Source organism: Trichogramma pretiosum, unplaced genomic scaffold (assembly GCF_000599845.2).
Source record: "Trichogramma pretiosum strain Unisexual culture from Peru unplaced genomic scaffold, Tpre_2.0 scaffold55, whole genome shotgun sequence".
NCBI classification, from domain to species: Eukaryota; Metazoa; Arthropoda; class Insecta; order Hymenoptera; family Trichogrammatidae; genus Trichogramma; species Trichogramma pretiosum.
This window is the reverse complement of record NW_019641617.1, coordinates 416,711-443,974: the sequence shown is the minus strand read 5'-3', so window position 1 is coordinate 443,974 and position 27,264 is coordinate 416,711. Positions and strand designations below refer to the sequence as shown.

At 42.6% G+C, this 27,264-nt stretch overlaps 2 protein-coding genes across 3 annotated transcripts; one reads left to right on the top strand and one right to left on the bottom strand.

Moving 5' to 3' along the window:
• Window positions 1–11,500: 11,500 nt before the first annotated feature.
• Window positions 11,501–21,369, top strand: LOC106651664 (facilitated trehalose transporter Tret1). The gene is made up of 3 exons (XM_014370287.1): window positions 11,501–11,814; window positions 18,980–20,252; window positions 20,345–21,369. Exons 2-3 carry the CDS (start codon window positions 19,043–19,045, stop codon window positions 20,617–20,619), a joined length of 1,485 nt encoding a protein of 494 aa, XP_014225773.1. The 5' UTR covers window positions 11,501–11,814; window positions 18,980–19,042; the 3' UTR covers window positions 20,620–21,369.
• Window positions 21,370–21,585: 216 nt separating this feature from the next.
• Window positions 21,586–26,280, bottom strand: LOC106651371 (sorting nexin-14-like). 2 transcript variants are annotated; one of them, XM_014369831.2, is made up of 10 exons: window positions 25,168–26,280; window positions 24,813–25,044; window positions 24,357–24,740; window positions 23,953–24,265; window positions 23,719–23,874; window positions 23,513–23,637; window positions 23,374–23,438; window positions 22,867–23,274; window positions 22,369–22,787; window positions 21,586–22,289 (listed from the first exon to the last, which is right to left on the bottom strand). In XM_014369831.2, exons 1-10 carry the CDS (start codon window positions 25,239–25,241, stop codon window positions 21,868–21,870), a joined length of 2,598 nt encoding a protein of 865 aa, XP_014225317.1. In that variant the 5' UTR covers window positions 25,242–26,280; the 3' UTR covers window positions 21,586–21,867. The 2 variants fall into 2 exon arrangements, with proteins under 2 accessions (XP_014225317.1, XP_014225316.1); XM_014369830.2 differs by having other exon boundaries at window positions 24,351–24,740; window positions 25,168–26,279.
• Window positions 26,281–27,264: the final 984 nt, after the last annotated feature.

Here is a 27,264-nt window from a genome sequence, read left to right as displayed (position 1 = left end):
CGCTTTGCTCGCTTTCTGCTTCGTACAGGAGCCCCGACGAGGAGCTTTCGGCTTGACTGTGCTGTAGCGAATTCGATAATGTTTGACACGGACGACGGCGAAGCTCGCGAGCTTATCTCGACCAATTGACTCACGTGTCCGCGAGCGAGCGAACGAGCTCGTTGCTGCTTATCGCGCATTTATTATATGTTAAATAGGCTCGTCGTCAGCCATGACTGACACTTGTCTATGGTCACGTGGCAGATATTTTGACTGCAACGATCGGAGCTATTTTGTTTGGGCGTGCGCGAGCGAAAACCGTCGACCGAGCGAGTGCCGCCGATAACTCGAGACTCGGAGTGATCCTTCCCGTGCGTGCGGATCTTATCTCGCTCGCGCGCGCCAAAACGTTTCATACAAAACAATCTCACTCTCTTATGTAACGGATCGGACAATTGAGGTGTGTCATTATATATACGCCAGCATTTTTATTTGATCTCGATCGTAAATATAAATACATCTACTTTGACTTGTGTAGCAGAGCTCGTGTTTTAAATAAAATTGATGTCAGGAAAAACACGCTTCGCGGCACTTGCTGGCCGTAATCAGAGTATTTTAATTATTTCGATGCGGCGCGATTATAGTTCGCACGGCGATCTTGATGTACCGCTGGACTATCTGAATGTGTGTGTGTGTGTGTGTGTGTGTGTGTGTGTGTGTGTGTGTGTGTGTGTGTGTGTGTGTGTGTGTGTGTATCTATACGAGTTAGATCACTTATAGAAATCGTCGATCGTATCGACTCGCGATGGAGAATGGCATTGACGTATTATGAACGCGTACTCGAGCGCAATCTTCCATTGATATTCCACAATCATATCGGTACGTTCGAAAATTTAACACGAAAATCCAATTTTTGAGTGCCAGTATATGAACGCTAATTTTTTCTGCATCGTTTTATATATATGAAAGTGTCTTTGCTTATCAATGGATTAGTTTAATTTTAATTATGAAAAAAAGAGCGTTTAATTGAGCAGTGCATGCTTATCGCTTGGCAATCTAAACACTCTCAAATCTGCGGGAGACACGCGACGCGGCGAATCTGATGTAATTTCAGGGCCGATGGGGCCAACGTACGCACTTGACCATACAACTCACGGAAGCATATCCGAACAGCTGCAGCAATCTATGCTCTATGCTTGTATGAGTCAACTAGATTACTATTGCGCGCAGTGTCGAACCTTGTGCACGAACAAAGGCTCTGCGCGTCTTATCCATGGAAAAATTAATTTTCGATTTGAAAGTTATCAACAATCGGCAAAAATTAATTAAAATTTCACTTCCATCCGTTTTCATTCAAATGGATGACAAAGCCAGCCCAAAAATCAAATTTCAATCGTTTTTTTAATTTTTTTTTTTTTTGAAACTTGCACTGAATATTTCACAAGACATTTTCAATCGAAAATTTTTTCATTCCAGTAAACCGGCATCTTTCGATTTGTTTTTGAGTTTAGGATGAGAGTATCATGCATGAGCCAGCACAGCTAAGTCACTAAAAGTTATATTAAACATATTTTTCGTACCGAGGGCCCGAAAAACAGTACATTACATTACTCTTGCACAAAGTTTTTGCTCAAGTGACGTAATATACTTCAATCACAACGTGCGGGAAAATTTTGCACATTAATTTCTAATTTTTTTCAAATTATCAAGCATGTAAGTTATGTTATAACCTTTACATTACGTCCTCCTCACATCTTCTGTTATTATCTAAACGGTATCGAAGTTTCGATAACAGACATAAAATGATGTATAGAGATTTTATGGACCAAACCAAATTCAGTATTTGGCTTTATACCAACATGTTTAGATATGCACTTGTGGATTGGAATATGTCATCTAGCGGTAAAACTTGAAACTAACCTAGGACGATATGATTCGCCAAAGACTCGTCTCAAGATACTAGCCATTTTTTAATTGTTCGACTCCTTAATCGCGAAGTATTTTTGCTCTGTTAATGAATATTTGAACATAATTACGTTGAAAGCTCCTGTTTATTTTAAGAAAACTTCATTTATACGTTTAACTTTGACGCAAACACCTCAAGCATATCAATCTCTTCACTTTTTGGGAAATGTTTTTACATGATTATTTCAACTACTGACAGTGAGTTTTTGTAATATTATTCTAAATATATATTCTTTTGATGCGCTACATATAGTTTCAAGTCAAAATTAATATCCTTTTACAATTTTTCACATAATTAGTGCTCAGTAATAAACATAAAAATTATGTTATGTTTTGATCCGCTTTTATTAAATGTGTTAAAAAATATACAATTTATCAAACTATAATGCATCAGAAAATTAAAAATTCTTAAGATTCATTCAACTTTATTTATTAATTCTTAATATCTTAATGTGCATGATTAATTAAATTGCTTTCATAATTTTTAAGATAAGTAATTTTTTCGACACAAGGAAATGAATATCTGTATAGAAGATAATTGAATTATTAAAAAGCTTAGCTGAGTCGATCATTTGGAGACTTGAAAAGTAAAAAGTTCCGACGAAGCTTATCGTATCTTCGAGTACTTTTTAAAGTTTTCTTCTCAAGAAGCCATGGTCATTTCTTGCTGATTCAACAAAAAAACAATGCCGGACGTTTTAAGATTTTTTTTCCTGGGGAACTCTTCTTCTCTGAGTTTATCGATTTTTTCGTATGTAGCTTTTTTATTAAATAAAAGTGCAAAGAAGAAAGTTTTATTATTATTCAACGTTTTTTATTATTATTCGAAGAGAATCCGAGTTTTTGCACAGACAAGAATTTCTAGGCGATAAGGGCGTTATCGACACTTCTTTTATAACTTGTTCATACTTGCATTCAAGAAATACCCAATAAATGATGTTATCCTTGAGAGTATCTGACTGAAAAAATACAAAATCCGATCTGTTAGTTTTTCAATCAAGTCACATCTTTCGAATCTTTTCACAACTATTTCAAGGTGAGATATTATTTATTCAATCAAAACTGACGAACTGTCAAGTGATTTCAAATTTGTTCGATAAAAGCATATGAATTAAATAGTGAAAGATCGAACGATATATTTCGATAAGCACATGAAAAATAGCAACGCACTCATAATTACTGGGAAACGAGTGAAACATCAGCGGTTTATCGCTGGAAATCGTCGAAACAGACACGACTGAAAAATGCTCAATAATTTTGCAAATGTAAGCTTGTTTATATAGATCTACAGCATTTTTCCGAGATACATCATTTTGCTAATGATCACGAGAATAGGGTTATAAGTCGCGAGATGTGTTTTTTTAATAATTATAACATCAGATCTGCGAAGACAGACGGACAATCCCGTTATGTACGGCGCGTAAGACCGGTGCGCATGTATAAGAGAACAGTTGTGAGAACTGGCACAATCGAGCGATGTTCTCCTTTAACGAGATTTGCAATTAAAAAGAAATGATATAAACTCTGCGTTCTCGCTACTGTTTAGCTCTTCGCGTTGACTCGTCGGATTAGAAATTGTAATCGGCCCGCGCCGCTTGTATCGCCGACGATTTTTCCGAAGAACCGCCAGCGCGTAACTTCGCCTAGACAGCTTCAAGGTGAGATAATGTTTTTTTTTTCTTATATACCGATCGCATCGCTTCGCATCGTTGATTTTTTTTCCTATGAAAACAATACCCCGTCCTGGAGTGCACATCCCTGTTGTTTCGGAGCACGTCCGTCATTAATCATCCTATCGGCCATCTCGTTAGCAAACGCATGCGAACAACACGGCACCCACACGAGGAGTGCACGAGCGCGCCGAGGCCTAATAATCAACGAGACGCGAGCAGGAGCAGAGGTTGTTAGTGATGCAACAGTCGCGAGACAGAGAGCAAACGTTTATTTATGCCGACGCGATGAAAATTGCCGGATTTAACTCTCGCGCGACATATGTGCAGCTCGCATCAGCTGCAAAGGGTCGTGTGGTGCGTGAGCTCGGTACGCTCGTGTGTAATATTTGCTTAGCTGTGCTGTTTGAACTGCGTGCGGCGCGGCTCGTTTATGCTGAGAATCTCGACGGGATATATCGAGAGAATTTTGGAAAAGTCACGGATAATAATTTGTGTATGCGTGAGTATATTTGTCGGGCGGTTTATGATGCTCCGAAAATTGTCGAGCGCAGCCCATATTATACGCACGTAATAATTCTGCTGTCGCTGCTTTGCGGAAAAATAAACGCAGATTATATCGCGGATAATTACATTATCTAACCGACTGCATAATAATAACACAGATTTCTACAACAATTGCCGCGCCAGCAGAAGACACGTTCGCGTAAAAAAGCATCATCAACATATGTGTGTGTATGTGCAGTAATCGCTCGAGCTGATCTTTTCGCCGGGCAAATTTTTGCGTCAAAGTCCTGCGCGCGATAAAAAGCGGCCCCCGATCGGTTGCGTAATTTTAGCGCTTTATATTATTACACACATATAACTACTATCTCTAAATGGCTCGAGTGTCAGCTCGTAAAATGTTTGTGTGCTAGGCTACGGCCGCGGTATTGACACCGAACGAACCGCGCGAGGCACAATGAAAACATCGGATATCGAGCGCGCCGATACCGATCTCACGATACAACATCGAAGCTTTTCTTTCTCTCTCTCTCTCTCTTACTTTTTCTCTCTAACTCTTGGCTCTCTTTCGCGAGGAATATCGCGAAAAGTAACAAAGAAAATCATGAATGAAATCAGCTGTTGACATCGATCGAACGAGAGATAAAGCCGCAATAATCGTGCGGTGCACAGGAAATGCACGTGAGTGCACCGTTCGCGAGCTCGATATAAATTGCATCGCACCAAATGAGCTGCAGATAAGGAAAACAAAAAGCCATTAAAATTAGCAACAAATCAATGTGTGTGTGTGTGTGCGCGGGACGATTTAATGGCACGTACACGGCAAAAGGAAGCGCGAGGATAATTCTTTTGAGCGTAGCCGGGAAGCACTCTCGTGGCCTGGAACTAGGGCCAGGAGCTGCTCGCCGATTTATTCGTGTACACGAGGATGAGAAAGAGAGAGAGAGGGAGGCAGTTTGGCGTTCATCTAGGCAATGTGCGCTTGGCTGTGGGTATACGTACATAAGCACTGCCGCGAGCGTTAACTCGTAATGAAGTTGAAAGATAGAGAGAGAGAAACGAACCCCCGGCTGAAGCTAAAACGCCTCCGAATGATGGATCTGGCGCTGTAACGAATAAATACGTATCCTCGCCCTGCCCTGCTCTACCCTGTATATATGCCCCGTGTATTAGGAGAATTTAACGTTCTCAGCGTTTCTCCAGCTCGAGAGCTTCGTCGAGGTTTTTTATGACCACCTAGCCGAGTGATATAAGAGACTGATCGGCCAGGCTCTATATGTATATAAGTGTGTGCGTATGTGTGTTGCACGCCTCGACCATTATAAGCGTCTACTAATGCTCACCGAGGCGTGTGCCGCTCGCGCCATTCCTCCTTTTTTTTCACCATCGGCTCTCGACTTTAATCGAGGATAATCGCCTCGATTTTCTCTCTATTACTTGCCAGTCTGGATCATGACGCGAATAGCGATTTTCATAAACGTAGCTGCATTAAATATATCCACCCGGAGCGAGACGAGCCAATCTTTCTCTCCTGCACGCGGCTGAACGCGAAGGTAAGTAAGTTCGGCCACGTTTCCGTGTACGAATCAACGGCCCCGCCTGCGCACACACGCCAATCGAGTAACACACATAATCGATTCGTTGCTACACACTAGCTCTCGTACTTACTATACGGATAAAATCCCACTAGTTCGGAGTAGGTGAAACTCTCGAAGGCGATCGCCACTGTTGGGCCATTATTTCCCCCGAGCGTCTAATACTTTTCTTTTTGTTTCTGCGCGACCGTCCCACAGCTCTATGTGTGTGTGTGTATACGTGCGCACGACTCGAAGCACAAGAAAAAAAAAGAATGCATAAACGTCGCTCAAAGTGTCACTGTAAGCCACGCGCGCGCACTACTTTCCAATCAGTTAATGCATTTCTTCTATCGCAGCAAAAAAGAGGAAGGAATGAAAAAAAGAAATAGGAAAATAAAGGAAAAAGAGAAACATCGGGTCGCAGCTAGAGTCGGATTAAGCGATAGAAGTAATAATGAGATGTGCACGGCGTTGCAGCAGCAGCACGTGCTACACGTGCGTAGCGTACCGAAACGATTGGCGCATGCAAAATTTGATTTGATGAACCGATGATAGGAAAATCAATGGTGATTACTTTAGCTCTCGTCTCTGTATGCGAGATATAGCAAATGTATAGCGAATGCGCATAGCAAACCTATGTGCCACTATAATACGGTACGTATACTTATTGCCGAGGAAAAGTTTGAAAAATCGAATTCTCGAAGAAATGAATGTTACATCGGCATGAAAAAAAGAAAGAAAGAAAGAAATAGGGAAAAAATAAAAAGTTGACGATTTTCATCGAGGCAACTTTTCTTTGGGCACAAACTTTGTACGCATGTGTGTATATTCGACAGAGAGATAGAACTGTGCGACAGTTTCGTGCAACAATTTTTTTTTGCTTCTCATCTATTTCCGTAGAATAAGTTTGGAATTTCTTTGCCTCGTCGTCGACGTCGTCGTCGTATTCGTTGCCGAGATAAGAAGCGTCGCACGAAATGACTAGCAACAATTGGAGTTTCTATTCATGGCGCGCGAGGCGAGCGAAACAAAAGCGAATCGTCCTCCACTGTATATATACCGTATCGCACTTGCATAGTTTCGCTCGAGTAATATACGGGAAAAATGCCATTAGCGAACGGCGCACTCGTGCACTCTGCGAGCGAAGAGGTCGAGGCCAAGGTCCCGTGCTTATACATTCACGTACAGCGCACACACACAGACTTGCACCACATTTATAAAATGTCAGATCTAAAACCGTGACGATGACGACGAGCGACGACGACGACGACGATTGCTATCGTGTGTCGGTCGCGCGATCATTAGCATGCGCTCGAGCGATCGGTATATACGTCCGTAACAAAAAAAAAAACTCGTCTGTGCTTGCGTCTGTGTGAGTGGATCGCGGAGGCTCGTCGCTGTCGCTCAACGAACGAACGAACGCACCTTTTTTTTCGCGTATCGTTTCTGGCCCGAGTTCGGAGCTTCGGCGATCCGCTGCATGCGGTCAGGCGCCACACAGAGACCCTATTATTGTCTTCCGTCGCTCCGTAGTCACTCCGTTCGGTCAATAAAGCTCGTATATAAAGCATCGCGGAGCGGACGAGCAGTTAAAATTTTACGACGCGTATACGCGCGATTGAAAATCATCGTCGTCGTCACACACGCGCGCGGATGACCGTGCACCAGCTTTCCCTCTCTCCCTCTCAACTATGTGTACGAATGCGTTAAGTTTATTTAGCCGTTAAATTCATCGATTTTACGAGGATGATGAACTTGATCATCGCGTACACTTCACGCCGAGGAAAAATATCGGAAAAATCCTGAGCTCTCGTATGCGAACTCGAGGCGTAATTAACTTTCGTAACGCTTCGCTCGCCTCGCTCGCCTCGCGCCATCCTTTTTAGCAATTCTTCTCTATATATACAATCAAGATCGATCGCTGCGAAATAATATATAACGCAACTGCTGCTGCTGCTGCAGACGTGTAATTTATATTTAGTGTGCGCTGTATAAACATACTTGATTGACAATTTAATTTTCCATAATCGATCTTGAAGGCGGCCAACACGCACACGGCTCTCTGCGTGCCTATTATTATATATAGCTATGGCTTCGCGCGCTACGAATATCCAAGTCCGCTGCTGCGAGAGTCCGGCCAGCTTATACCCATTTCAACGTTGCGACGATTCCAAAACAAACGACCGTTACAGAGTGCAAATTAAATATTTTCAAGTTCTTCCAGTTGGTCGGAAAAAAACTCGCTTTTTTTTTTAAAGGCAAACTCTCGAGTCGATGCAGCCGACGATCGTTGGATACGTCGTGCATTGCTCGGTGTATCTTTTTTTTCTCTCTCTCGCGCGTGCACGATGAAATTTTCCAAGCTCGACGATAAACCATACAAATGTTACACACTGTACCGGATGTAATCGACTAGGCAACTTATCGCCTCCGTTATATATATACCAGTTCCTCGAGCGTAGGCAAGTTTTTTTTTCTTCTTCTTTTTTTTTTTATTTCTTTCATCAACTGGATCGTTCCGCTGTAGACTCGCTACTCGGCGATTTTTCCTCGGCAGGTCTCTCTCGAGCTCTCGACGCGCGAGCCGAGCGTACACAGTACAGACTTTTTCGGTGCTACTGATTAAATCCAGATAAAGAATGATCGAAACTTATTCGACGCTCTGGACACGTTATACGTACCCTCGATTGATACTCCCCTATACATTATAGACCCGCTATTTCGCTCCCGTTCTTTTTTTTTTGCTTTATTTTCTCTGCGATCGCTTACTCGCTTCTGCGACTTTTCGCGCGCGTTATTTGCTTCGCCTTCGTAACTACGCATTTAGATCGTCAGTCGACTCGGGTCGGCTAAATAAGGGCCGAGGTTTTTTCAACTCATTTTCGCGCGCTTGTTTAATCAAGCTCTCGGAGCTGACTTTTTGACTTTTAACGAAGCAAATGTTTTAGCAATTTTTTATTTTACAATAAAAGACTTTTTTACGAGTCGAGCCAAGCGCCGAACCAGATAAAATAAAATAAAAATAAAAACGCTGCAAACCGCAAGTATGTGGCAGCCTGAGCTATCATGAGACAGCAATTAAAAAGAGTTTCCGAACACTAAATAACCATTATAAATGCTTGCACATAAATTAAGGTGTGCAACGCAGTTAATTGTAAACAAAGAAAAACAATCGATTTGCGCGCGTTCGACCAGGTATTTTTAACTTAGCGACGCGCGCCTTGATTAAATTAAAATTAATAAACAGGCGAGCTTCGAATTTCAGCTCACGATATTACGCGTTTGTGTACGATATTATGTGGATGTTTATGCCTGCGTATACATTGCGGCATTTTCCGTGGTTTATCCCTCAATATCAAATTACGTTTTTAAAATTAGAAATCAGATTCGATATCAAAGCTTCACGAAAATAGGACTGTGGCACACAGTTACGAGCATAATTCAAGGAAAATAGCTGATTGTTAAAGCACGAAGTAATCAAAAAACGAGACTAAATTATATTCATGAACAGTTTTATAAAGTACGACACATTCCTGATAGGTACGCACGCATCGCTTGGCGGACGAGCTGCTCGCACGCGATATCGTGGACAATAATTGTTTTGTATTCGCCTAAGTGTATTATTATTAAACGCCGACCAAGTTTCCCGGGAGACTTCCTTCTTCTCTAGCTCGTGCCTGCACGAAGAGCCAAGTGACTTGGCCTGCAAAGTCGAGAAAGAACATTTTTTTCTCTTGACGATTCGGTACACAAACTCCGAACCTTGACTCTCTTAGCCCAGTGGCAGTGCAGCTCAGTGGAAATTCGCAATTACGTATTTTATATATATTTGCTCATGATTTTATCAAATCATGACAAGGATGATGATGATGTGCTCTGCTCTACATAATACATTATCATGTATGCAACAAATGTGTAAAAAATCAAAAGAAAAACAAGGAGCGCGTCAACTTGTTGAGCACGTAGCGACTCTTAAAACGCTTGGAAGAAATGAAAGTTGTTTGCCCGCGCGCAGCTCGTATGAAAAATCTGGCGTTTGCATGTACTACAGCATTGCACATGAACGTATATACAGACACATGCAAGTAAGCAGGTAGGCATATATATTGATTATATTTTTCAAAGCAATTCAATTTGCGTCATAAATATTAAAATACAAAGTTTCGCAATGTGCAACGTTCCCTCCGTTATATTATAATACAACTATTTTTCCGCGAAAAATTCCTTTATTAAAATAGTTACATAAGTTAATAAATTAAAAATTATTTTACCGTGTAATCTTTCTGTGACACACGCGAAGTGGATTGCACATTGTGTGTGTGCATATGTCTGAGTTTGTGCATCGCAACGCGCATACACCTATGTCACCGATTCGCCGTGGATTTATCACAATTATGAAAGGCTCATTTGTTCTCGAATCTACATTGTGTTTATTAAAAAAAAATATATACATGCATGAAAAGCTGAGCTTTGACACGATGCAACGGGCGAACAAATAATTCGATTATCGTATAATGGCGCGTAAATTCCCCGCGCCCGAGACAATTCCTTAAAGACGAAATGTTGCTAAACATCGGAAGTGTTCCATTAGACGACGTCGTTATCAATGAGTCGTTTATGTGCACTCGTTCAGCTCGTGAGCTAAGCGCAGGCTTGACAACCATCATCATGTCCTTCCGAGAAAAACAAAGTACAAAAGAATCCTCAGAAAAAAATCCAGTCAAGCCAGTCAGTTCGCCAGCCACAATCGCGATCTCGAGCAAAGATAACGACGATTACCAACTATCTTGCACGATTACGCGAGACTTTTCGTGCTTTCGAGTGAAAGCTTTTTTAAATTCGTAGACTTTGTACTACGTCAACTAGATTCGAGTCGCGATTTAATTGGTCGGATTAGACCTTATCGATTTGTCTAGTAAATAAAAATATTTACGTATTATTATTTTTTTGTGATTGCATACAGTTGTTTGTTTAGCAGTGAGCTGGCGATTAGTTACGAAATAAACGGCATGCGTGTTCGGTAGTCGACGTTTTTCTGGCTTTTTAATGAAAATATCATGAAAAATGTACTTTATTGCACGTACCGCGAAGAAAAACGTGTAAAGCTGTTTGAACAACAGCGCGCAGCGAGAAACGACAATTTTCGGTATTGGCCTGCGTCGTGTCAATGAACCGCGATCGAGGTACCAGAGACACAATAAACAATGACGCATTATTAGAATTTTTTGTCACACCGAAAATGCGCTCGCACGAAGCGCGACGATTCGCGCGCGCACGGGTACGCGATCGTCTATTGTTTACAAGCCGATAAACAACTATGTGCACTTATTTTATCTTTATACTTAATTATCTAACGCGATATTGGCGTTAACTCACTTTGAATAATGCAAAGAAGAAAATAACAGAGAGTATTGCAAATAGCAGCATCTCGTCGGAAAGATGTTGTTTATCGCGATGACGCGAGGGTAAATTCACAAATATCAAGATGACGCGACAATAAACGCGCCTCCACGATATCTCTCGGCCGGATCGGCAGCAAGAGAGATTCTTTGGCCATTTTCGGTCACGTTTCAACGCGAAATCGAGCCTCACTTTTTGCATCAACCTTGAGGTAATAATACGTAACGTCCTCCCCCTTGGTAGCTCGTCGTCGATATAGTCGCTCGCGGAGCAACGTCATCGTCGAGTTTGTTTCATCAGGGCTCGCGGCGAGTGGAGTACGCGGAGTATATATCTTATAGTAGCGTATAGCCACCACATCCAGCGTGTATATAAACGATTGACATTGGGGAGGGGGCAAGCGCATAGAGAGTCATTTGCCTCTCGCGATTTAAAAGGCTTGATCGACCGCGTGCGCGATTCAGTTCTCAAACATCGCACTTGGCCGACGCTTCGACTTTTCTCTCTCTCTCTCTCTCTCTCTCTCTCTCGATATATACAGACACACTTTGTATCTGTCATTATTTTCGATCACTAATACAAAGACTTCGCGTCGAGTTGTTGAGTTTTTCGAGCGCCGATTTCGATACGCACTCAGTGGGTGAACACAAACAAATTTTGGCCAGTTCTTGCCGGAGCTCTTGATAATTTGCAGTCGCAACTCGCTGCAGTCTTAAAAGGTACGTAGTGTGGAGTGTAAATGTGAACAATGTATAAAGTGTACGTGTGACAATTAGTTGGCCGGTATAAAAAAGGTCGCTCGATACCTTGACCTGCGCTCCTGCGAAAACGTCATTGCGATCGGTATACACCTACGATCGTCCAAGTGTGCAATGCCGAACGCAGAAGCCGATCGTCGTCGTTCGTAATCGCACTCGACTCTGCACAACGATTCGAGAAAATTCAAAGCGCCGCAGCTTACAATACACATGTGTCGTCGGAATATTCATCGTTGATCGCATTGTCGAATAAATACCATTGTTACATGCTAGTTGGCATCGTGTTCCGCGTGCCTATCCAGTTACAGGCGTATTATAACGTACACAGTAGGTGTATAGGCTATTTTTTCGCTATTCATTATCGCGCGCACCGCCGACGCGCTTGGGCCGCTGCACAACTTGTTTTCGGCCTCGCGGCCACGCAACTCTGACGTACGTGTCAAATTTTCGTCGATACACAAATTCTCAGGAAGTTTTTTTGCGAGCGCCATTCCAATAGTACAGCGAACGAATCGAGCCGCTAATACGTTGATAAAACTCCGGGCAGGATATCGCGCGCCTGCAAGCGAGACCTTCGACTTGTGTACCCTTGCACTTTGCACGTAAACCTATTAGGATATATATATTTGGCAATTGTCGAGAAGTTTAGAGCCGCGAAAGCTCACGTGCTGTACGTGACGAGGCGATCGATCTTGAACAAAATCTAGAGAAACAGAGTGTCTAGAGAGCAGAGGAATTTATATAGCCGGCACGAATCGACGCGCGTCCGATCTTAATCGGACGCGTTGATTTGTGCCAATATCGACGATTACATATTATATACAACGATATATATAGCCAGTACAACATTTTTTTTTCAAATACTCGAAAGTGTAACGTTTTTTATTTCTTCGGGTTTTTTTTCGTTATTTACCTCTGCTCGCATGTGTATTTGCGCGCTCTCGAAAAAGCGGCGTGGAAGCGAGGCCATTACGGCGCTGCACCCACGATAAATAAATGCCGCTCGCTCGTCGCAGGAGAGAATCAAGTCAAGAGAGAGAGAGAGAGAGAGAGAGAGAGAGAAAGAAAGTATAAGAGCAAAAAAAATCCTATCAAAATCGCGCACAACAATGATACCTGGGCTTGCACACGCTCCTCTCTCTCTCTCTCTCTCTCTCACTCTGAACACGCTGTGCTACACAATAGAATACGAACGAAAGTAATTTAGATCCAGAGATTCGATACACAGTAGCAGCGCCAGCAGCATCGAATGTGCTCGGATCGATCTGCTAGAGGACGAAAAAAAAAGAAGCTGCAGCGCGCACGAGAGCTACGAAACCCATTCGACCCAGTTTCTTCCGTGACAATCTTGCCGTACGTAGCAGCAGCAGCAGCAAGGATAAAAATTGCTACAGCCGTTGTTCGCGTGCTGCGCGATTGCCTCGGGGATATTCTGCACGTGTAATTTCCCGAAAACGATTTTGCTCTGGCTGTGCCCCGCGAGCAAGCAGCAGCGAGACCGGCGCCTCTTTCCTCCCGCAAAATCAACCTGCACCCGCGCGCACGCATCATGCCATACGCCATCGGATTTCATTATCGTTGTCGAGAAAAAAAATGAAAAGCTAATCCATCGATTCAGTTCGCCGATCGTGTCATTGCTCGGCCGAATTTGATTCTTATAAATTACTGTTACAAAAAAAAATCAAATATAATATATAATGTAAAAGTCAGACATTATAATTAAAATAATCGATACTAAGTTTTATTTAAAATATTTTTACATGTAATTTAATTATTTTATCGGTTACAATTAGAGTTATAAATTCATGAAATGTAATCACATACATTATTTTTAAGTCAAATTCAATTTATCAAAATTTAATAAAACTTAACGTCAACATCCACCGCTAGATGTCGAGTACCTTTATCCGTAAATCTACAAGTGTAAAAATTAAAATATTTGTATATATCGATGCTGTTAAGGAAAACTAGCACGTTTGTGCCGCCTTCATCAAGCCCTCGCATCACTCGGCGCTCGAGGCGACGAGAGGGGTTAACCCCGCTCTGAGGAGAAGAGAGAGCAGAGAAGAAAATCTGTATAAAACCCTCTGTCAAATTAGAATTAACTCGCTTGTAATTTTGTTCGCTCTCATAGCCTCACGTGTGGCGAATACCTCGCCGGGAATCTGGTAAATTAGTTTAAATAAACCGTTATTTATTTAACCGCCTGTCTTCTTTTGTCGTTTCTCTCCGTACACCCGGGACGAGTCTGTCAAGAAGTGTAAGGACCAAGGGCTTCCAAGGAACTTCACACATTTACATTTAAAAATGTATAGAAACGTGCTACTCTTCTTTAACAGCGTTGATATACCCGGTTACTGTACATGAAACATCTCATGTATTAAATTTAATTGAATATTCTAAAGGGATACTGAGGCTATAAGGTGAATCGATGATTTGAAAAACTACTTGGGTATCTAAAAAAAACATCGGTTCTTATTAAAAATTGTTGAACCTAGAAATAGGTTTTTTTAACGTTATTGACAATGAATGCGACGTAATTAGATTCATTTCTAAATTGAGGTATTTACGATAGTTTACTAAATTAAAAATTACAAATTCAATTTAATTGGCATTTCAAATTTAAAAAATTAAAAATAACTACTTTAAAATTGACGTGATTTAAATAAATTAAATTTAAAAATATTGACATTAAATTAAGGCGTGATGATTCATAAAACTTTTTATATTAAATTCAAATCACATGAATTTATATGCTTGTACGTGAAATTGGACTTCCTTTTTTTTACATTAATTATACTGTAAAATTTTTTAACACCGTACCAAATATTATAATGATGTAATATTCCTGAACTGCAAATCGAGTGATAAGACAGCTCGTTCAAAAAGCAATCATATGTGTAGTCGATTTATTAACCCAACTAATCTGTCTCAAGCGGTTCCTTATATCAATCGCAAAAAGTTGGCCGCAAATACCACCAGCAAGCTCTTCCCGTAATTCTGCCTCTCTCTCTCTCTATCTTTTCCGCTCGCGACAGTCGTTCGTCGCTCGTCGATCATTAGCGTCTTGTCATTTTGCAATTATATACATATCCGCGCTTATGTTTTTACGATCGATCCATTATCTATACAACCGCCGAACGAACGAATATCCTGGCCAGAAATTGCGAAATTGCTTAATAAGGAAGTCGGCGAGATAACAACGACTGTTTTCTGCAGCCGCAACGTGTATATTTATGTAAACAGATGCGACGGGCTCGCTGCAAAATCGGCGCTCACATCGAGAGGCTCGTCCGGAAAACGAGAAGTAAATCGCGCTCAATCTCACGTACAGTCGCGAATCGCGAGGCGTTTCCTCGAAATCGCGGCTCGCCAAAAACGCGTAAACGAATCGATCTCGCGATCATGTCGAGTCCGTCGAATCGTCGTATAAATTGCAGCAAAAAATTAGCCTATCGCCGAATGCAGCTGCAGGCGCGGTCTGGGCTGCTGCTGCTGGAATGGGCCACGATCTCTTTGTATAACGTCGAGCGGCAAATGCAATGCACACTACACTCGACGGGGCCGTTAAAACGCACGTTGTTGGCCGCGATTACGCAACTGTGTAGCAGCTTATAGAGGTATCAAACCTGCTGCGCTGCACACACTGCACACTACACCCGTAGTACACACGAGGCTATTGTCAGCGAGTTTCGCATTTTTTCAGCTGCGCGTCAGAAAAATTCACACGCACTCGATCGGAATTCCGATTGGCCGCGTTCTATCCGCCGAGCTGCTTAATTACGCGCTGTGTACGTAAGATTTTCACCCATGTGACTCGCTCTGAGTTATGTACTTGAACTCGCGGCACACGAATAGTTTTTACCACGTAGTTTTTACGCGAGTACGTGTAAAAGCTGCCCGCAGTACTTTCACCCTCGGGTCAGGTGCACATAAATACGGAGCTGAAAATAAAATGAAGTATCGATCAAACGCGAATATGCGCGCCGGTGCATTATCAAAAGCCGTTAAAAAAGTTTCTCTCGACTCGCTCGCACGCGGCACAAATGTGTATATAGCTATACCTGGTGTTGCACGAAGTGCAGTCGCTCGAGCTCGAACTCGGAGCACGAAACAGCAGCCGCGCCATCAGCGGGCTCGCTCGTACACACACACACACACACACGTAGCCAAAGTTTAATTGAGCCGATAAATTATAACGTCGGAGAAAAAACGAAGCGGCTCCGCTGGCTGGGGCCAACGTCCAGCTCAAATATGGATGCAACATTTTTGTTGCTTGTTTTCGTTTGTTTATCGAGGTCTGTCCCTGCTACCATCTCTCCCGGAACGCGGCCACGAACAAAAGTCGCGCGCAGAGAAAAATGTAAACTCGCGAGCGCGATAATTATGCAGCGGTATCGCAATGCGCGTCATTATGTAAACGGAAATGGTTATATACTCGTTCGAGTATATATAACGATTGTACTGTTATAAACCGACGCAGAATCAGTTAGACTTAAACGATGGGAAATGACGATTGATAATAAAATACGTACATTATTCGCCATATCCTTGATTCTGCGTTCCTAACGATCTAAGAGAGCGCAAACTTTGCGGCGCTGTCTCGGGTCGCGATTCGCACTCACGGTGCATCGACGCCGAACTTGGCTCCCAAGCGACGAAATTTTTTCAATCGAACCCCCGTTATTGGAGCGCTTCGGGTCGCGTGAAAGACGCGCGATGAAAAATTCAAATCGATCGGTATCACGTTGCTGATAAACGTGCGCCTCGCGATCGCCTCGACTAAGCCTTTTCTATAATAATGCGGTATATACTCATTTCAAAGTGTAATGCATACATCGCTCGCGAAATGTATTAATAATTGTGAGAATTAGCATTTAATAGAGGAGCGACGATCGCTATGGCATAGCCCACGTAACATGTGCGTACGTATGCGCGGTCCGACGCGCTTCGAATTAGTCAAGTGGCTGGCAAGCGAGATGCTGCCGAGGCAGGCGCAAGATGCGACACATAATCTACCTACGTACGGGGGTATTTGGATGCTAAGCGGACTCTATGCGTATATGACCGACTACGTGGCATACACGGCCCCCCGTGGCATTCGGATGAGCTAATTATTTCGATTGCGGGACAGAAATCGTTGGAACGCGAAGATGGTATCGCTGAGGCCGCGGCCTGTACGCGCGTCGCGTTGTGCCACTGCGACGAGGAACATTGTTTACGTTGATAAGGCACGGGTTTGCAGCGAGCAGCAAAAATGTCGCGTAATCGCGCTCATCGATCTCTCTCTCTCTCTCTCTGCGCGTCCGATCGCGATCGATCGCTCTCGCGACACTCGTGAATTATATGCTTAACCCATATTTATTAAATCGACTCGCCTTGATCGACGGAGCTTCGTGCACTCACGCGTGCGTTAATAATAATCGTTCTATAGCAAAGGCGCAACGTCCTAACCGTACAAGAGCCAAGTACAAAGAGTCGCGTCGCGTTGTAAAAAAAGGAAAGAAAAGCTGCAGAAAAGGAGGAAATCCATTAGCGCAATTTGCCGAAGATGTTTGCGCTCGCGATCGATCAACCGCCGTGACTTCCGCTCCTGCACGAGCGCCGATCTATAAATGGATGGCCCGCGCCTGCCGCCGAGCCGGCTCCGCTTCGTAAGGGATGCGTTTCCAGGCTTAATGCCTTTTCGTGCCTGTGTGTGAGTATGTGTGTGTGTGCAGCAAAGTAATGAATGTCCGCGATTAGGTATCATACTTTCCATTCGACGCGACTCCGATACGCCTACTGCTGCGCACTTTGCGACTTGTTTCTCTTTTTTTTCCGCAGCGGCAGTTTACAGCTAGGCAATTTTAATTCGAGTCGTTAATTAAGAGCTCGATAATCGTCGCGAACATTTATTATAAATGCACAATCGTCTCGTGCCAAAGTTCAAAAAGATTGATTCAGTCTCTCACTCTCGCTTATCGAACGGAAAGTTTGCGTTAAAAGTACGATCGAACCTTTACAGCGCTGTTGCGAAAAAGAGAAAGTGTTCAGCTATACACCGAGGCTAATCCGGTTGCCTATCGAGAGGCGCCTCGTACTTTGTTCCGCACGCGCTATACTCGTCGCGTATAAACTCCAGCCATTGTATTGCATGACTGACTCAAATACGCTGCAGCAGCAGGTCAGTGTCGTAATGGCGTCGCCGAGCTAAGATCGTCGAACGACGCGCGCACTCGCGTATAATACATTTGATAATCACAATAATTGGCTCGAGTACGCCTCCTCGCTTCGATAACGTATTTTTTTTTTCGTTCACACTCGCGGTGATAAGATTACGGAGGTGGTCGATTTTTATTCGCGATTGCAAATATAAAATAATAAGGAAAGAGTGGAGTGTATACGATGAGCAGCAACGACGACGACGAGAATATTATAGTGCCAGCAGACGATGGCGACGGCCAATCGGATTACACGGCGGTACGTACGAATATCTCACGGCAGCGTAATGTATTAAAAATAGTGCGTATCGACGACGCGCCGTGGGCGTGAAAGAGCTACGCATACACGCGTATCGTATAGACAAAAATGCGTGTGTGGAATCGTCCGCAAGATCGTCGACGATTCATGCGTTGCGATCAATTACGCACTGACTCATTCTTGCGACTGTACACGCTGTCATCATGTATACGTTAGCCGCAAGAATCGCAATCGTTGCAATAGCGATAAATGTACCTCGCGAAACTCGATATTCGAACGAGAAGAGTCAAAGATCGTCTCCGTACGATGTGTGCGTCAACTCGGTAACGGACGACAATGATTACTCCTTCTATCTGTATACAACGCAAAACGTATAAAATTTATGTCTTGGCGTTCGCATGCAAAAAGCTCAGCTACACGGGCTCGCTCGGGAGACTTTGATCAACGAGCGGATATCGATTTTTTCCGTTCAAGTTCAGGTCACGCCGCTCGAGCTATAGCTCCGCAATCGCGATCGGCCGTGGCCTTTAACGATCGCGGCCCCCTCGAGTATCCTCGAGCTCCGCTCGCGCTCTCCAGATCGCGCGCACATTCAACGCGTACATACACGCGCCGCTATGCTCGCAATGGGATTTAACGCGAGAAAACTTTATATGATCCGCAGGACAACGAGTCCACGCCGTTACTGCAAGCATCGTCGTCGAGCTCGTCGAGAGGCCGCCGCAAAATGCCGGAAAAGAACATCGGTATCTCGCAGCAGACGCTGGTCTCCAGCCCGGGCGACCGTAGCGCCACGGAGGGCGCCAAGCTGCCCCAGTACATCGCGGCGGTGTCGGCCACCCTCGGCGCCCTGGCCATGGGCATGGTGCTGGCCTGGACGGCGGCCGTCAAGGACGAGAAGGAGCTCAGCCGCCAATACAAGATCGAGGTGGACGCCGAGCAGTACTCGTGGATCGGCTCGTTCGTCAATCTGGGAGCGGCGGCCATCTGCGTGCCGATCGGCGTCATCTCCGACAAGATCGGCCGCAAGACGGCCATGCTGGGCCTGGCCGTGCCCTTCACCGTCGGCTGGCTCGTCATCAGCTTCGCCAACTCGGTCCTCATGTTCTACCTGGGCCGCTTCATCGTCGGCCTGAGCGGGGGCGCCTTCTGCGTCGCGGCCCCAATGTACACGAGCGAGATCGCCGAGAGCTCGATTCGGGGCACCCTCGGCTCCTACTTCCAGCTCATGTTGACCGTGGGCATTCTGTTCACGTACCTGCTGGCGACCGTCCTCGACATCTACCAGCTGTCGCTGCTCTCGACCGTCGTGCCGGTCGTCTTCGCCGGGGTCTTCTTCTTCATGCCCGAGTCGCCGATCTACTACCTGAAGAAGGGCGACGAGGACTCGGCGAGGGCGGCCCTGGTGCGGCTCCGCGGGCCCAACTACAACGTCGAGTCCGAGATCCAGGCCCAGCTGGCCGTGATGGCCGAGACCGAGCGCAACAAGGAGTCCTTCTCGACGGCCATCAGGTCGCGCGCGGCCATCCGAGGCCTCGTCATCGGCTTCGGTCTCATGTTCATCCAGCAGCTGAGCGGCGTCAACGCCATCATCTTCTACGCCTCGAAGATCTTCGCCTCGGCCTCGGAGGACATAAGCGCCTCGACCTCCACCATCATCGTCGGCGTCATCCAGGTCGTCGCGGTCTTCATCAGTACTCTGATCGTCGATCGGGCCGGTCGTCGGATCCTCCTGCTGTCCTCGATCGTCTCCATGTTCGTCACGACCCTCATCATCGGCATTTACTTCTTCCTGAAGCATCAGAACGCCGAGCAGGTCAAGAGCATCGGCTGGCTGCCGCTGCTCTGCATCTGCCTCTTCATTTTCATGTTCTCCATTGGTTTCGGACCCATACCCTGGATGATGATGAGCGAGCTTTTCTCCTCGACGATCAAAGGTAATTGACAATATCTTTTTCGACTGCGCCATGAACGAGCCACGCAATCACGATCGTGTACTATAATCGATCGCTTTTCTGTTGACTCGCAGGAATCGCCGGTAGCAGCGCTTGCCTCTTCAACTGGTTCATGGCCTTCATCGTTACCAAGTATTACTCGCCCCTCGAGGAGGCGGCGGGCAACTACACCTGCTTCTGGATATTCTCGGGCATCTGCCTGGGTGGCATCGTTTTCGTCCTGTTCCTCGTGCCCGAGACCAAGGGCAAGACCCTCGAGCAGATTCAGTTCGAGCTGGGCGGCAACAAGCCCAGCAGCAGCAGTATCAACAGCTCGATCGCCGGCAACAGCTACGACGTCAAAGTATAAACGACCAAACAAATCGAATCAGCTTTAGGTAGCTGCGATCGTAGACTTAATTATAAATTATGTTCATTGTACATATTATGGAGACGTAAAAGCAAAAGTGCGATTGCGCGCGGACGGGAGGAGCGTCCTTCTTATATACTTTGTCCTTGCGAGCTGTGTATGAATAATTTTCTATGCGTACAAAATTCCGAGGCAATTATCAAGGAGCTGGTATCCAGCCGCACGAGCGTATTTTCATTTTTAGATCGTTGTAATGAAGGAGAAGGAGGACCGAATTGGTTCCTGGCGAGACGAGTGCGTCCACCGGGACATTTGTTGGTATTTTAATCTGTTGACTTAATCGACTAAGATGTGTGTGAGCGTGTGATACAAAACTGAGCCCGAGTGTGAAGAGCGCAATGACGCGCGACTAATTGGTTTTTAATTTAGAATGTAACATAGAGTTATAAGCATTGCGCACATACCTGCACCAAAGACTGATCTTAGCTGTTATTACATTTAGATATTACTATTATCGTCGTCTAACGATTATTATGATTACCATTATTATTATCGATTATGATTATTATTGTTTTTTCTTGTCGTAAGAGTAAAAAATTCATAAATAGTCTTAGATTTATTATGAATAATTTTTAACTGCTGTGGCAATACGTAACGTACACAGATTCGTATAGGTTTACGTAATAGTATTATAAAATTATTGTAATTTTAATCTGGAACAAAAATATATAATATATTCTATACCGTAAATGTGATTTTTCGAATAAATATTATTGCAATTTCAATGAGTTAAAAATCGTTTATTTAATATTTACATAAATAGTTAATTGAACATTTTTATGTGATTGTACTCTTATAAAAATGGATAAAACTTAGAATAAGAGAGAGAACGAAGATAATATAATACATATTAATATAACGAATATAAATGATTACATTTTCAAAATATCACTTTCGTAAATGCTCGTTTGATAAAAAAAAGAGATATGACTTAAAGCCCGTGTAGAAGTAAAAAAAATTTTACTTTCCCAATTTGAATGTGCGCTTAATTTGTCTTTAATATGCTTTTTTTGCTGTTTTAACGTCTTACATACACCATCGACGATTATTACACATATACATACGCAAAATGTACAAAAAATTCTAAATATTACGTTACGTTAGTGCACGCGCACTCGCTTAAATTTAATATATAATATTATACATATAATACAATTTTTCATCGATTAATTTTGTAGAGGATTGGATTCAAGTCAGTTCTGGAAACACATTGATCAACAACTGATCGACCAACGTATAAGCCAAATGTTTATTAAATGGAGCGTTTTGTATAGGCTCTAGGAAGGAATCCATCAATTCACACCACTTGGAATGTACACCAAACACCCACCATGGCACAAGATTGTAAAGACCACTTTTCGCTAAATTGTAGTGCTCTTCGGCCTCGAGCTTTGGTGAGGAGGTATCAAAATCTTCGTCCTCGAAATCCGTATCAAAAATAGTCGAATGTAAAAGTTTTACTACAAGAGCTGCCCTGCCACCACTCAATAATTTTACTATCATATTGTAGAACCATCGATTAATCAATGGATCAAGACTGTGTCGAAAGGTCGAAGCCATTACCCAGAGTAGTTTTGAAAACGTTCCGGGTACTTCAATTAAACTATCAACTGTAAATAAATAAATGAATTAGAGTTGAGTTTTTCATTAAGGTTTTCATATTTAACTTTTGCATGATCGAAAACTTACTGGCTTCAGTTATGCAGAAGCAGGCGCCTTTCGTGTGCTGCAGCTTATTTACAATGTACGGGAAATTTTGTATTCTTGAATCGAGATTCAAATTGTTGCGGAAAGGTCCCATGCCGAGTAAATCACGCCCACGAATCTGACTTTCGTTAAAGGTATGATCGCCAGCCACTTCGACACCCATGTCCGGCAAATCCGAATTCGTCGAAGCCAAAAAGTGGTTCATGAACTTGTCGAGGTGTTGTCCCTTTTCCTTGCGTAATTTGTGTGCCATACTTTGATAGAGGACACCAATATCCGGAGTGGTTTGATTGGCCGATAAAGATTTTAGATTCGGTGCCGTGAGAAATGTGTGCAGAAGTTCGCTACTGCGCAACGTCGGTTTGGCTAGTAATCGTTGCAAAAAGTCCTGATAACGTTGCCTACACAAGGATATTAATATTTTTTTATGTAGCTTAGAATCGTCATAGTCTTTATAGTAAATCAAATATGTATCATCACCTGTTGGCCGCTTGCGACGAATTTGCATTTTTTCTCGTTGGCAAGGGTGAATCATTGAGTTCTTTATCACCGTGGAACTCTGATAACCTTGCTCGGAGTACATAAAAGTCCTGATCACGCCTCAGAACTTGCCAAGACCTGTCGGTAGACACGCTATGGACGGCGACTGTGTAAAGTGTATGTACACCAGAACCTTCGACCTGTGGTATCGAAACTCTCCAAGTGCTGAGATCACGACTAGGCGGACGAACGGCGGTACTAGTACCACTCGTTTCCTCGGCACCTTGAAACATTTGCTGGGCATTGAATGGTGCACCTTCCACGGCTGAGGCTGCTTTCAAAACGCTGCGTATTTTACCAAAAGAAGTAGTAATACGAGTACCCACACCGACGCCACCACTAGACATACTGCCATAACAAAAGCAAAGAATTCATTTGATGTTCATCAAATATATCAAGTTTATGAGAATTATATAATATTTTAAAATACTAATAAAAGTAATGTACCTATTTTGGGTACTGGTTTTGACATTGGTATTGATAACAGGAACGCCACATAAAAATTTATAAATCTAAAAATTAAAGATAATTCATATTTATGGAAGTTAGTACTTGGGTTTTTTTATTAGAACTGTAATTTACTAACTTGATATGTATGATGAAAAGAAGGAAGCCAAGTATTTTCTAACAACGTATGAGCTTCTTGATGAGCTTCATACAAGGGTCTTGAAGTTCTTAGCTCTTGCACTTTACTCGGTCCCTGGTCTAGAACTAAATTTAAAAAACATTAGTTGTAACCATACATTCTATACAAAATAGAAATTTAATATGGTAATGAAGTATTGGTATTACTTTGTTTCATTCCTTGGCTTATGTAGATGGGTAAATTTAAAAAATCAGGCCCTTCAGGATCAAGATAAGTTGAGTAAATTTTTAGAGCTTCTGCATGTAGCGTCTCTTCCATTTCAGGTTTCATATCTGGATTCAGTAGTCTTTTGCTTAAATCATCTGAAGAGGAAAATTATTGAAATAAGTTACTTTCATCATAACAATGATACTTTTTTGTAGAAAATTGTACTTTCATACCAATATTTAAACAAAACTGTAGTAAATTAACTATTCCAGAGTCTTTGATATGTTGCATAAATAAATAAAGCAAGTCTTGATCATTCAAGACTTCTTCCAATGTTGGTTTTAGCGTATTTGAAATATCTTGAGTTCTTTGTGGATTGGAAATCCATTTTTGAAGCATAGGAACATATATAGTGTCAGTAGATTGAGAAAATTTTCCTTCATGATGTGTGCAAAGGGCTATCAACATATTTAAGTTATCAGGATCCGCAAGAGCATCTATGGCTGGCAGTAAAACCCAATTTGCAAGAACTTCTCGAAGAATAACCTAGCAATAAAATAAAAATTTCATTAAAATACAGTAAAAAATACATTTTGAAAACAAAAGAAAACTAAAAAGAAGGAATAGTAACTTTTACTTGATTATTAATAGAAACATGAGTGGCAGGCAATAAATGTGGTAACAATGTAGCAACAAGGCCTCTCAAATAATTAAGTTCTGCTTCTCTGGAATAAGCAGCTGGATGGATTCTTGAACCCAAAAAGTCAGCTATATGATCATTTGGCGTTCCCCCTAAATCTTTTACTTTTTTTGTCAACTCTTGCCAGTCTTTAGCATGATGAAGAGCCAAGGGTATGAGATTATTAAAAATAATCTGTGAAAGATCAGCTTTATACAAACGACCAGTTATATTAGTAGCTGCAGTTGTAATGGCTAATCTTAACTGTTGGACGAATGCTTCATTAGATGATAAACTAGAATACCAGGTACAGACGTAAGTTTGTAATATTTCCTCTAAAAGCTAAAATAAAAATATATGTTGTTACTTATAATGAAAGTCATGGAGAATATAATTGCTCAGTGATAAACTTACGCATTCTAAAGCTGCGTCAAATCCTTTGGGAACTTTTGGTATAGGATGTATATGAGATCTGCGATGCCTTTTGCATTGAGCATTACCACAGACTCCACAAGACTTATCAGCTTCTAGCGCAGAGTTTTCATTAGATTGGCTTAGTACAGCATTTTTTACAAGACAAATAATCTGAGTACCCCATACCAAACTACTTGCGTATAAAATACATAGAAAAACTCCCCAGAAAAAGCTGCAAAATAAACAAAAAAATGGTTTGAAAAATTAATTGATAGTCGATGAAAGCTCCATCAGATCACATAGCTTTAACGCTGAGACTGAGGTGAGAAAATGATAAACAAAACTCATAACTAACCTGTCGAATAAAACAGCAATAATGGCGAATATGATAGCGACTGTTGTTAAAAAATAGCCTACGTTATCATACATTTTGGGATGGTAGGCTGCAGAGGCATATATAAAAAATTGGAGGCGGCGTAGGGTTTAATTATGAATATGACAAGGGTGTCTGGTGCGTGAGAAGAGCGAAAGAAGCTACGACCAAGTGTCACAAGTCTCATCTGCTTATGAATAATAAAACGATCATCCGGCAAATTTGAACGAGTATTGTTGTCCTCACGGTATCGTTGATCAGCGACGGTGTTACACACATTTTTTCGCAAATATTATCTTTCTGGCACATATCACTCATACACACGCACGCACGTCGTCGAGCATTAGGCGCGTCGTCGTCTACTAAAGACCAATCGAATCACCATAGTTCCGTCTATAATCGACACACTCTATAGCGTGCCTACATTCTTCAGAGATTTCTCGAAATTTAGTAGAAAGTAGAAAGACCACTTGGCACTGTCGTCATTACGCGTTGTATGTATGTACGTGTGTATCTTCAGCAGCAGCTGACGACGACGACTCGATCCGTAATACGAGACAATGTGCGACTGGCTTTTCCTGCTGCTGCTGCTGCTGCTGCTGCTGCTGCTGCTCTAATCTGTCTATCGCTATGCCTGCTCTGTACTACGTTAATGCGCTCTGGTGAAACATCACGCGGCGAAATATGCAGAACGTTATTATTAGTGCATAGCGTGGCTCGCTGCTGCAGCAGCGAAGACGAGGAGACGATAAAACAATCGAACTTGCTGCGCTTCCCCGGTTATCGTGCGACTTTGCATGTTTTCTTATCGTCGTCTTCTGCGAGGAAACATAACTATGACAACGAACGGAGAGAAGGCTGCGCGTGACACCAGCAGCTTACTACGGTCTACACACTACTACGATTATCCTGGACTATACGTGACACGGAGCATCGTCACTGTCAACGCACATTTCGCATGTATAATTACGTTCTCCGCTGTGTGTATGCCTGGCGGAGTTTACGTATATCTATTGTATTAGTCTGCCTATATAGCTATAGCAGACTTTACGCGGAACTGACTTTGCCTCAGAGCAGTTATAGCAGAACGAGAGATATTATTTGCGCAGACTCGATGGCTCAAGGCGCGACCTGCGATCAGCTATCGCCTATCAACAACTCTGCTCTGCTGATGCTACTAACTCCGGTCTCTGAGTGACTGAGGTTCCCGAATTTCATGTATAATCGAAGAATTTCGAGTGCCGTAAATGCCGATCGAATCGCAGTGTCTAACACTTCTGGAATCTCACAAGTCTATTTAATTGGCATAGTTACACGTTTTATCGGCTTCGCGGAGCTGTTATGGCTCAACGTCTCGATGTCTAATTCATTCAATTCCGTGCGTTATATTTGCCAATGCTCTTTTAGTTCAAGGATGCCGCGCAGTTCATTATTTAATATCAAAACCTCAAAGCGATATGGTGAAAATTTAACAAGCTTCGATTTATATATAAAGCAAAAGAGTCATTTTAAATCGCACGCCCCCACCGTAGCGCATCGTTAATTATTACTGCGCAACGCTTTACATTCGATTCCAAAAATCTTACGATCAATTTCTCAATGCAGCTGCTATGGCTTCAACTCTAATTTTAATCGTAGCAGAAAATATCAAAGAATATGATTATGATACTTCTGTTGATCCAACAAAAAATTTACATATGATCGAGTATTGGCCATTGGTTGAAAGAATTTCATACATTTTTGAGATTCCTGCTATAAAATACTTTTTTATTTACAGGATTAAAATGCACTTTTAAAAGCTTCATGATATATTATATCCTTCTTTTCTCATACGAAATAATGGATGAAAAACGCATTTTACACATTGTCGTCGACGACGAGGCAGCCTAACAATATAATTATTGTTTTTTTTTGTTTTTTTCTGTGCTCATTATTATGTGACGAATAAATTTTTTCTTTTCTCTTCAGTTTTCAGGACTCTGCGTACCAGGTAGTATTGTCCTTGATTTTTTCTTTTTCGTGTATGCACGAGGTATTAATTCATAAAAATCGCATTTTATAATATATTATTTATTAATT

Bases quoted from the DNA above. Each gene is read 5' to 3' on its own strand.
- LOC106651371 (XM_014369830.2), bottom strand. From the start codon at position 25,241: ATGTATGATAACGTAGGCTATTTTTTAACAACAGTCGCTATCATATTC. The intron at 24,266-24,350 runs GTTACTATTCCT...TTTTATTGCTAG, and splicing joins CTATTAATAATCAAGTAAAA to GTTATTCTTCGAGAAGTTCT. The intron at 22,788-22,866 runs GTGATGATACAT...ATCCTTGTGTAG, and splicing joins TCGTCGCAAGCGGCCAACAG to GCAACGTTATCAGGACTTTT.
- LOC106651664 (XM_014370287.1), top strand. From the start codon at position 19,043: ATGCCGGAAAAGAACATCGGTATCTCGCAGCAGACGCTGGTCTCCAGC. The intron at 20,253-20,344 runs GTAATTGACAAT...GTTGACTCGCAG, and splicing joins TTTCTCCTCGACGATCAAAG to GAATCGCCGGTAGCAGCGCT.